Source organism: Bufo bufo, chromosome 1, assembly GCF_905171765.1.
Source record: "Bufo bufo chromosome 1, aBufBuf1.1, whole genome shotgun sequence".
In the NCBI taxonomy this organism is placed as follows: domain Eukaryota; kingdom Metazoa; phylum Chordata; class Amphibia; order Anura; family Bufonidae; genus Bufo; species Bufo bufo.
In genome coordinates, this window is record NC_053389.1 from 265,981,657 (window position 1) to 265,994,010 (window position 12,354).

Sequence of the window (12,354 nt, forward strand, 5' to 3'; positions counted from 1 at the left end):
TAAACTGGAGAGAAGGTTAAGCTCACAGAGACATCTGGTATTGAGTGCGGTCCCTACAATTAACCAGTTTTACAGATGCGTCCTGTGAAGTACACAGAGGTCGCGAGACTTGTTCACATTCAAAACCTAGGGCCTCCGTCTGAATGGGATATTTCTTTTCAATCAGTGGTCCCCATTGCCAGACCCTCTGCAGGCCTGTCACATCTAAATCCTCTGTAGACTTGCAATGCATTATAAGATTTTCGGCAGGTTTTCACATTAAATATGTCCTGTAGATACTTAAAGTCGTCGAATCCTGCTGCTCCGCAAACAGAAACTAGCAATTTTTCATCTTGCCTTCAACATTTCCCACCATCACTTTTAAATGGTGTAAGATCCAGTGTGATCCACAGGGCAGTTATGCACAGTTCAACAGCGCTTACCCACTATTTTCTGTTCTATGCCTCTGCACTTGGGAAGTAGTTTTTAGGTGGTCTTGCATTTTGAAGTGCTGGGCCACCCATTCTGCCATTGTTCCATTGCAAGTGTGGTAGATAAGTGTTGGTTGAATGCACACTGCGTTGTCGGGCTAGCACAGCTGAATGTAATGATACTTTTTGCTTCACGATTTGTTGCTTCATTCTGGAGAAACGGTACTTATAATCCATAAAAGCAAAGTGAGCAGTTAAGTGCACCAAGGGTGGGATCAAGCCACTCAGTGCATCCTTGCTCCTCCTGCTTCCTCTGCCAGCTCCTCCCAGTGCCAGGCGAGATGACTTTGCAAGAACCTAGCCTTGTCAATCAAGGAGGGGAGGAGCTGGCAGAGGAAGCAGGGTGCACAGAGTGGCTTAGGACCACCCTCAGTGCACTTAACTGCTCACTTGCATATGAATAAAAAATGCTTTTTCACCAGAATGAAGCAACTGATCGCTCAGTGAAAAGTGTAGCTAGCCCTATAAGGCATTGTGCCTGGTTTAACAGTGAATTTCCTGGTGACAGATTTAATTTAAAGAGGACCTTTCACTGCTCCTGACATGCTTGTTTTAATAGCTTCATGCATTCCCCATGTAGTAACAATTCTGGAGCACCTATTATTACGGCTGTGTGTTGTGCCTCTCCTTTATTATTTGCACTATAAGTTATTCATTAATTGCTATTAGCCTCCAGTAAGGGTACAGAATGGAGGTAACCAGTTGGGGGTGTGTACTTGCACAGACTCGCTCTATCCAATCAGTGCTTCCATTTTCAGACTGTGCAGGTACACACCCCCAACTGGTTACCTCCCCTTTGTACCCTTACTGAAGGCTAATAGCAATTCATTCATAACGCATAGTGCAAATTATAAAGGAACAGCACAACATAGAGACATAAGAATAGGTGCTCCAGAATTGTTAGTACGTGGGGAATGCATGTAGCTATTAAAATAGGCATGTCAGAAGAGGTGAAAGGTCCTTTTTTAAGGAAATATTCCTTGTAGTAGCTCCAATGAGCTTGCTGCATTAAGAGGGCTGCTGTACAGAGTGTCTTCTGCTTGACTAAGTGTCTGCTTGCAAGAAGCGTTAAAAGAAACACCAAAAATAGAAGTTAAAAGCACGAGTTAGTCCCTGTACTTTACTCTCCAATTATTGTCCTCTGTTGTTATAACTGAGATAATGGCTAGCTGGTTGGAGATTTTCTCCTGTGCACACTTTGCCACATGTACTGTATACACAACTGGAGCAGAAGATACAGGGTAAATACTAATGTGACAGATGTGAACATGTTGTCTATCTGGAAGCTTGCGGTAGAGATCTGAAAGAGCAAAATATACAACTGAGGGCAACTGACAATCTTGAGAGGAGCATGCTGCTCACTGAGTAAGCAGTTAGTGGGGTAGATGTGGAGGTTGGAGGTACGAATCAGGAGGAACAGGTAGGTAGCTATGTTAATGTAGTCAGGGGGAGTAGAAAGGGATCCAAGAAAAGAAAGGCCACTTCTGTTTCTGTGGTCCCAAGCAAAATTGTAAAGCTAGGTGATGGTATAAGGGTGTCAGTCTCTATGGCAGCTCTAGTGGATACTGCTCTCCCTAACAGCTGGGAGGACAGCCCAGATAGTAGTCGAGGCAATGGTAGTGTAATTAGGTCTAGACAGTTAGTTACAGGGGATTCTATAATCAGAAGACGGATAGAATAATTTGTTGCCAAGACTGAATCAACCGAATGGTTCGCTTTCTCCTTGGTGCCAAGGTTCAGAGCGTGTTGGAATGGGTGGATAAATGAATGACCCAGCTGTTGTGGTCCATGTTGGAACCAATCACAGAATACATGGAAGTTGCAGGGTCTTTAAGAATAATTTCAAAGAACTAGGTTCCAAGCTTAAAGCAAGTGGCATTTATTATGTAGAGAAAGTTAATACAAGGCACTTACTAAGGTTAGTGATTGTCCATATTGCTTCCTTTGCTGGCTAGACAAATTTTTCCATCACATTATACGCATATCGTTTCCATGGTTACGACCACCCTGCAATCCAGCAGCGGTGGCCGTGCTTGCACACTATTGAAAAAAAGCACTGGCCTCTCTGGTGGACAGGACCATAGATGTGCTTTTTTCTATCGTGCGCAAGCACGGCCACCGATTCTGGATTGAAGGGTGGTCATAACCATGGAAAAAAGAAGTGTATAATGTGACACAACCCCTTTAAGGGAAGGGCCTCCAAGGTGATATTCTCTGGAACACTATCTGTACCATGCACAACACAGGAAAGGTAGTGGGAGCTTAGAAAGATAAATGCATGGCTCAAGTCCTGGTGTAGGGCAGAAGGGTTTGGCTTCTCAGAGCACTAGGCTAACTTTTCATTGGGGTGCAAACTGTTATACCTGAACGGAAGGGGGTCATCTGTGCTTGGGGGATGGGGAGGAATTCTAGCAGATGGAGGGGAGGGTGGTGTAGTATTTTTAAAGGAATCCATCACTACAAACCTTTCAATGATGTGCGCTTGTCTGCTGATTCCAGTACAATTTGTGCCATCTTGATCTGTGACCCCTATTCAGAGAAATAACCTTTTTTAGTTGATGCTAATGAGACCCTTGGTGCAAAGAAGGTGTTGCTGTTACACCTCGTTGCACCAAGAGGCTTCTCTCCTTTTCCCTGCCGGCAGCGACCCCACCAATTTGACTGACAGGGTCAGGCAGTGTAGATGTAATTCCGCCTGGCCCTGAAGTCACGAGGCAGTGCATTCAGCGCATGCGCTATACAGGGGTGGAAATCACTGGACAGAAAATTGGTAGATAGGTCAGAAAGGGGTAAGAATATATTGGTGAATGGAGATTTGGATTAAAGGGGCTTATTAAGGCAGTGGATAAGGAGATCCACATGTTACAAACCAACAATGAAATCCAGAGTGCCCGTAAGTCTCAATAATTCACATTCCGGCAACTGAATATAGAAAATTAAATAGTAACCTAAAATGCATGTTCACAAATGCCAGAAGCCATGCAAGAGTGAATTCAGAAAGTCTTCAGACCTTTCACTTTTTTCAAGTTTTGATATGTTGTGGCCTTGTGCTAAAATTAAAAAAAGGAACGTTTTCCTCCATTTTACACTCAATACCCCATTAATGAGAAAGCAAAAACAGAATTTTAGAAATGTAGGAAAAATTTAAATTTCACATGGACATAACTATTCAGACATTTTTCTATGACACTTTACATTTATTGTATTTTTTGCCCTATAAGATGCACCGGCCCATAAGACGCACCTAGGTTTTTGAGGAGGAAAATAAGAAAAAAATGCTTAAACCTTTTATAATAATAACTTTAATTGAAGTTCCGATCCCCAGCCCCATCTGTACTACTTACTAAATGTCCTGTAGCAGGCAGAGCAGGGCGGGCGGGCGGCCGTAACTCACTGATGTTGCGTGCCTGCGCCACCTACTTTATGAATGAAGTAAGCGGCGCAGTCACGTGACATCAGTGAGTTACGGCCGCCCATTCCTACAGTGAAGTATGGGGATGGCAGCATTATGCTGTGGGGGTGATTTTCAGCAACTGCGACAGGGAGACTGGTCAGAGTTGAGGGAAAGCTGAATGGAGCAAATTACAGAGCTATTCTTAAGCCTGATCCAGTGTGCTCTGGACCTCAGATGGGGCTGAAGGTTTACCTTCCAACAAGATAATAACCCTAAGCACATAGCTAAGACAAAACAGGAGTGGTTTCAGGACAAGTCTATAAATGTCCTTAAGTTGCCCTGCCAACCTGACAGAGCTTGAGAGGAGCTGCAGAGAAGAATGTCAGAAGATCCTGAATTCCAGGTGTGCAAACTTTTTGGCATCATACCTAAGAATACTGGAGGCTTTAATCAAGCCCAAAGGTTCTTCAACTATGTACTGAGTAAAGAGTCTGAATAAAGGGTCAATGCAATATTTAGGTTTTTCATTTTCAATAAATTAGACTTCTAACATTCTGTTTTCACTTTGTCATTATAGGCATTAAGTGCAGAATGATGGGGGAAAATATATATTTTTTCTGTTATTTTAGCACAGATTAAAACATAACAAAATGTGAAAGAAGTGAAAGGGTCTAAAGGCTTTCCAAATTCACTGTAGATTTAGTTGGTGTGACTGAGACATTAGCAGGTAGGTCCCCTAAATAAACAGGGAGATAGTAACTGAAGATCAGGAAAAGGCAAAGCTACTATAGTGGTCCCTCAAGATACAATATTAATTAGTTCCAGGATGACCATTGTATGTTGAAACCATTGTAAGTTGAGTAATCGGTTCCAAAGCCCCAAAATGTCATCCAAGATAAGAGAAAATGAAGATTTAAGAAAAATAAGCAGATAACTAAGACAGATAAAACAAGTAATTACAGGGGTGACCTTGCTTGGTTGGATCTGAATCTGAGACATTGATTCTGGTTTCAACTTACGATGGGTCAGAAAAGACCATTGTATGTTGAAAATATTGTATTCTGAGGCCATTGTTTCTTGAGGGATCATTGTAAATGTTTTTTTTTTTTTTAGCTCTGTTTATACAAAAGAAGAGTGAGGAGCTGATGTCAGTGGTGCCACTATTTTAGAGATTCTCTAGGGACTGGTACAGCCCCAAGCGACTGGCACAAGTAAAATGTGGTGCCTATATTCAAAAAAGCTCTGTGTCTTCCCCATGTAATTATAGACCAGTAAACTTAACTTCCATTGTGGGAAAATTTTTGACGGACTCTTAAAAAACGATATACTTGAGTTCATGGCCATAAATAATATCAGAAGTGATAGTCACCATGGGTTTACTAAGGACATAAGTTGTCAGGCAAACCTGATTTGTTTTTATGAGGAGGAGAGTGGATCTATGGATAAAGGGGCAGCTGTGGATGTACTGTTCTTGGATTTTGCAAACGATTTTGATACTTTCCCTCACAGGCATTTGATAGGTAAAATAAGGTCTAAAGGCTTAGAAAGTATAGTTTGCAATTGGTCTGAAAATTTCCTAAAGGACCGTGTTATGGTCAATGATCACTATTCTGAATGGTCCCCAGTTACCCCAAGGTTCAGTTCTGGTTCCCCTATTACTGTATTTAACTTATTTATTAATAATATAGAGCAGGGATTCCCTCCAGCTGTTGCAAAACTACAATTCCCAGAAAGCCTGGACGGCCTACAGCTACATGGAATGCTAGGTGTTGTAGTTTTACAACAGCTGGAGGGCAGCAGGTTGGGCATCCCATATAGAGGATGGAAATATTAGCACTGTTTCTATTTTTGCAGATTACTCCAAGCTATGTAGTTCTGTGAAGTCTATGAAAGATGTCCATAAACTACAAGCTGACTTGGACACTCTGAGTGTTTGGGCATTGCAACAACTCGGGATCACATAGCTCCCTGGGATCGCCGTCTTCTCAGCTTAGATGACTGGTTCACCTCAAGAAGCCCCTCCAACATTGTAGATTTGGAGCGCAAAACTGACAGCAACCAGCTTTATAATTATTATCAAAGCAAAGCAGTGTACTTTCCACAGCAATTAGTGTACCTTTCCAACACAGGATACAAAACAAATCCTAGGCTGTCTGGCCACTAACTACACAGTAGTTCTTCCTAACTACCAGGACCTGTATCTACCACCCAGTGTCCTTAAAAGACATGCCACAGTTCATACCATACATCTAGGGCTGCTGCAGCTACCACAGACCTCAGCACTGCCTGTGTCTTCCTTAGGGCCCATTGTATATTTGTGTCCGCATCTGTTCCACAAACATGTCCTATTGTCCATTTTGTGAACAAGAATAGGCATTTCTATCATAGGGCTGGCCATTCTATTCCGCAAAATGCAGAAAGCACATGGATGGTATCCGTGTTTTGCGGATCTGCAATCTGCAGACAGCAAATCGTATACGGTTGTCTGAATGAGCCCTTAGACTGTGAGCCCTATTAGAAGAGCTCAGCCCATATTTAAATGAGCTGTTCATTTGGCTGCTAATTAAGCCTCATTATTAGCTCAGTTGTCTGAAGAACAGAGGAAAAACCCAACTTTCCCAGACTTTTCGTTCTCACCCAGCATTCCTTGGGTGAGACACTCCATTTATGCCACTTCTGCAGCTCCACTGCCACAGCATTCACTTGGCAAATGAGGTTCAATGTGGATAAATGTAAGTTATGCATCTGGGTACAAATAATTTACATGCATCATATTTCCTAGGTGGAGTAGCAATGGAAAAGTCACTTGTAGAGAAGGATCTAGGTGTACTTGTAGATCATAGACTAAATAACAGCATGCAATGTCAATCAGCTGCTTCCAAAGCTACCAGGATATTGTCTTGTATTACACGAGGCATGAACTCGGGGGGCAGGGATGTAATATTACCACTTTACAAAGCGTTGGTGCAGCCTCATCTGGATGTAATATGCAGTTCAGTTCTGGGCACCAGTACATAGAAAGGATGCCCTGGAGCTGGAAAAAGTACAAAGCAGAGTGACTAAACTGATAGGGGGCATGGAGGGTGTTAGTTAAGGTTAAAATAATAACATTTATTGCGAAGAGGCATCTAAGGGGGGGGGGGTTATGAACTCATATAAATATATAAATGGGCCATACAAAAAATACGGTGAAAAGCTGTTCCATGTAAAATCCCCTCAAAAGACCAGGGGGGCGCTGCCTCCGACTAGAGAAGAAAAAGTTCAGTCTCCAGAGGCGTTGAGGCTTCTTTACTGTAAGAACTGTGAAGCTGTGGAATAGACCTGAACCTGGTCACAGCAAGAACAGTTGACGGTTTAAAAAAAGGTTTAAATTCTTAGAACTAAATAATATTAATGATTATGTAAATGTGTAGAAGTCTGGTTCTCACTCCCCTTTACTAAAATGAACATCTTCACCCATCACTTGGTTGGACTTGGTGGACTTATGTCTTCTTTCAACCGTAACACCTACTGACCACAAGGTGCTGAGACTTACAACTGTAATATTTCTAACATTATATTCTAGTAATACCATGAGTCACCACAAGGTGAAGCCAAATCCCACCTTGTATAATGCAAACGTTTGCCCCATTATTTTTGCAGGCTGGCCATGCTGCTTGTAGTTCCATGATGAATGAGACCAGGGGTTGTAGCTGTGAGAGGCAGAGGTTGCAGTCACACGCAGCTTATGGTGCTTTAGAAGGCACCAGTATAATAAATGGAACATGGTATATGGGGGTCCTGTCACAGATTTAGCATTAAGGCCCAAGATATTGATATTTGATAAATCTGTCCCAATGTGCCTTATATTTTGTTTCACACTAGCGAGACACCTGCATTCAGTGATGGGAGACCACTCAGCTGTTACAGCTCAGCATATGGAACTGAAGACGGTGATTTATTAAGTGCTAAGTCTCATAATAAGCTGGTAGCCGAGCCGCAGAACCCTTAATTGTTCCTCTGCTGCCTACGTTTATGTAGTAAAAATGTACATGAATGAAGTCAAATTAAATTCACTAAATCTTAGATCAAGAAATAGTGTGTAACATAAAAATTACTAATTGTGTCGCAAAATCAAATTTCTCACAAAATGGTATTCTGCAAACATTATCTTGTGTAGTAAAAATGCATTTAGGATACATAAGATACAAGAGTGATATGAGTGACATAACAAGTAAAGCTGCCTCATGTCAAGTCTGCCACATGCAAAGACCATTATTGCATTAATGCATTTTACAGTTTTTTTCTGTTACCTTTTTCCGTAACCTGCTTGATACTCTGTTCACCACTAGGTGGCAGTAAACGGCAAGAAACATTGTGCAGTAGGCAAAGCTTTTGTTAGCTACTGAAAAATGTTTTAGGTTCACTAGTGCTCCGCATGATTCAGGAGAATATATTTCTTGCCCTTTCTATCAAATACGCATGGCTAAAAACAGAGTCCCTGTATTTGATCTATTACCACAGCAGAGTGGTGCCCTTTATATTCTTTCAAATCTTTAAATCTTCTTTTGCCTGTAAGTGACATATTGTTATTTTTGCAGGATGATGAAGATTCAGGACACATACGATTCATTTTCTTTATTGTTCCTTTTCATGTTTAGGTCCGGCATAATAACAGGTGTATATTTCCTCATAAGTGTCCATGTAGACATGCAGGGAAGGACTATGCTCCCGGGGAGTCAGTGAACCAAGACTGTAACACATGGTAAATATACAAAAGTGAATAAATGCTGCTGACCATAAAAATCATCTTTCCAGGTCCTTAAATTTAAAACTATTTTTTCTCCTCAACATTTACCGTACTTTTCATTTAATTTCCTTTCTTTTCCCTCTTTTTCTCTCAACATCCTTATCCCACATACGTCTTCTCTACCGTCCTACCTCTCCTTCCAACTTTTTCCTGTCCTTCCATCTCATCAACCTTCTTTTCTCTCTCCCTTCCCCTCTTCTTATCCTTCTCACATTTCTTTTCCTACCCTCATCCTCTCTATCTCTCCTCCATTCCCCTTTCCTGTTTAAGTTTTCCTCCCTCAACTTTATTTGCCTTTCCCTTCTCTACTCATCTCACTTTTTTTTTTACTTCCTGCACCATCCTCTCTCTTTTTCCTTTCATATCCCTCCATCAGTTTCCTCTCTTCTTTATATTCTTTCCCCCCTCCTTTGTTAAACCTTATCTCTCTTTTCCACCCCTTTCCTAGCCCTACCATTTTTTCCCATAATCTCTCTACTTTCATCAACCTCCACTCCCCTTGCTCTTCCATCTCCTCCATGCAGAATCTCAGTGGCATGCCTAGGGTGTTTGGCACCTGGGGCGGGTCCTTTCTCTGGCACCCTCCCCCCCAATACTTGTACAACTTTCACAGTAGTTTTGTACAGATGTGTGCCCCCTCAGAGTAGTTATGCCCACATTGTGCCCTCTCACAGTAGTTATGCCCACATTGTGCCCCCTCACAGTAGTTATGCCCTCTCTGTGCCCCTTTCACAGTTGTAATGCCCTCTTTGTGCCCCCTTCACAGTAATAATCCCCATTGTGCCACCTTCACAGTAATAATCCCCAGTGTGTCCCCTTCATAGTAATAATCCCCTTTGTGCCCCCTTTATAGTAAAAATGCTCATTGTGCCCCCTTCATAGTAATAATTCCCATTGTGCCCTATTCACAGTAATAATGCCCATTGTGCCCCCTTAATAGTAGTAATGCCCACTGTGCTAGTAATGCCCTCTGTGCTCCCTCCATAGTAGAAATCCCCATTGTGCCCCCTTCACAGTAATAATGCCCACTGTGCCCCCTTCACAGTAATAATACCCACTGTGCCCCCTTCACAGTAATAATGCCCTCTGTGATCCCTTCATTGTAGTAATGCCCTTTGGCTCTGTGCCCCCTCCATAGTAGAAATGCCCATTGTGCCCCCTTCACATTAGTAATGCCCTTTGTGCCTCCTTCACATTAGTAATGCCCTCTGTGCCCCCTCCATAGTAGTAATGCCCTCTGTTCCCCCCCATAGTAATAAAGTCCTCTGTGCCCCTCCATAGCAATAAAGTCCTCTGTGCCCCCTCTTTATTAAAAAAACAACAACACAGTAACTACTCACCTTGTCCCGTTCTTGCAGCTCATATACCTCTATTCCTTTCAGGCACAGATCGCTTTGCAGCACTGTGTGGGCGGAGCTTATGAAGATTTCCGGGCTGCAGGCTCCTCACACACAGGCTGGTAGCGCGATCTGTGTCTGCAGGCTAAATGGTGGAGCCAGGAGAAATCTTTTTGCTTTACCATTCAGAGCGCAGCTGGCCCGAAGGAAGGGAGGAGCACGAGGAGCTGATCTTCCATCTGCCTTCCATGCTTCTGGCAACCCCCTGAGAGCCGACACCTGGGACGGACCTTCCCTCTCAGTTCTACCCCTTCAGCCTCATTTTTGTTCCGTTTCTATCCCTCAATATCATCTCCCCTTTCTTACACTCTCCTCAACATCTTCTGTCTCCTTTTTCCCCTTCCCTTCTTTCTCTGCCACTCAACCCCTTCATTGCAGTCTTTTCCTGTTACTATTTCTTTACAGAATGGTTTTGTTTTAGGTTTTGATTTTCTTTCAGAATGTAGATCGAAATGTAGAATGCACAATGATCCCATGTAGTATTTTGAGATGTTTATAAACGATATAATGCATACATTGAGTGTACATGTACAGGCTGGGTCATTGTGCCACCAAATAAGAAACTGTGCCTTAGATATTCCATATGTCACTAGTGCTGCTAGTCTCTTGTAGTATTATCTAAGCTGATGTAGCACAGAACTTCATGGCTGGGACAGCAGTGGGAGATTCCTTGTTTTCATGGCTTGGTGTGGTCTCACCAACAGTTTCAAGGGACACTACTATCAATTTTTAATTACATAATGGCAGCATGTATGTAAACATTACATGTATTTTTCATTATGGTTTTCTTTTCTTTTATTTTGATGGTTGGTTTTCTGGATATAGTTTTTTAAGTCACTCCATTTGTTTGGACTTTTAGCACAGCACATGGCCTCTCTTGAATTTCTCAGTCAGACCATTCATAAGAGAGGGAAGGGGGATGAGTGAGTCTTTATCTAGGACTATCAAGAGAACAAAAGAGCTGTCATGGTGTCATCCTAAATTCTAGATCTACTATTATACTAGCAGATAACATCTTCCCCTCACAGCAGCTTCAGGCTTCTTTCTCATCACCGTTTCTCCTTTCCGTTCTCCGGCTCCGTTGAGGAGCAGGAGAACGGAAAGGACGGATTCTGCAGATAACTGAGACCTAACTGAGCGTAACGGAGATTATGTGAGGTGATGTGAAAGGAGCCTAAAACTAAGAATGAGATCCCCTTCTGTATCTCTCTGTGCTAGCTGCTACAGAAGGACAATAATTTGGAATTAGAAGAAAAAAGAAAAACAGCCAAAAATTCTTCAAAATAGATATTGCGTTTAAAAAAATACGTCTTTCTGATGGTTGTGTCCCTAATGGTTTGGAGGTCCCTATCCTACCTCTGGGACCAGACTCTACCTGACTTAATAGCAAAGCCATATATAGAAGATGTGGCTGTGCAGGTGTATGGTGCTTTCCATACAACTTCCAAAGACAGGCGCAAGCTTAGGTGGCCACCTCTTCCTGAATAGGATCAATAAACTGTGATCAGAAAGGGGGAGTTGAGGAGGCTACCTTGGTCCCCACGTGCCCGCCTTACAATCCAGCCCTGTCTGATCTACTGTTATTGGACAGGACCACCAAGATTAAGAATCACACCTTCTCCAGCATATGCCTGATTTACTAAATGGAAGACTTCATCTTTAAAGACGAAAGTAAGACGTTGGTCATTGGCATACTGTTCAAAGTCTATAGGGATGAATAAAACAGCCGAGCACATGCCATAGACTCCATAGACTTTGAATGTAGCCGCAGCCCATATGCTTGATTGCCACACCATTTCATCTCCAATCAATCATGCAGTTGGAGGAATGGATTCTCGGCACCCCAATCATTATATATTTATCATCTGTCCTGCAGATTGGTGATAACTGTTTTTCTTTGTACGTTTAATAATGAAGTACTGCTGCTGTGACTGATCTCCTTCAACTACTCATGTTGCTAATAATGGAAGTTTTTACATTTGGGTTGTGTATATGCTGTTTTGGGTGTGGACTACAAAATTTGTGATGTCCCAGTCACCATAATAAAGAGTAAAAATATTTCCATTTGGATTCCATTAACACAAAATCAACTATTAATCTGGAACTGTATCAGGATATAATAGCTTGAAAATTACTCAGTAATAGTCATATTATGTTTCGTAATCTTCCTTAATTAGTCACTAGTGTATAATAATGCAGTTTACTTTGTGTACCTCATAAATTGTAGTATTATAAGCATGTGTGTATTATGGGTAAAGACATTGTTTTACATGAATGTCACCAAACAGCTGTTGTTTTGCTGTG

The 12,354-nt window shown here is 42.1% G+C and overlaps 1 protein-coding gene across 1 annotated transcript in view; it reads left to right on the plus strand.

The window, feature by feature from the left end:
* Window positions 1–12,354, plus strand: part of VWF (von Willebrand factor) — a 214,419-nt gene that overhangs the window by 96,184 nt on the left and 105,881 nt on the right. Inside the window, exon 19 of the mRNA XM_040439200.1 lies at window positions 8,505–8,608. Coding sequence (XP_040295134.1) covers window positions 8,505–8,608 — 104 coding nt within the window. The remainder of the gene's footprint in view (window positions 1–8,504; window positions 8,609–12,354) is intronic.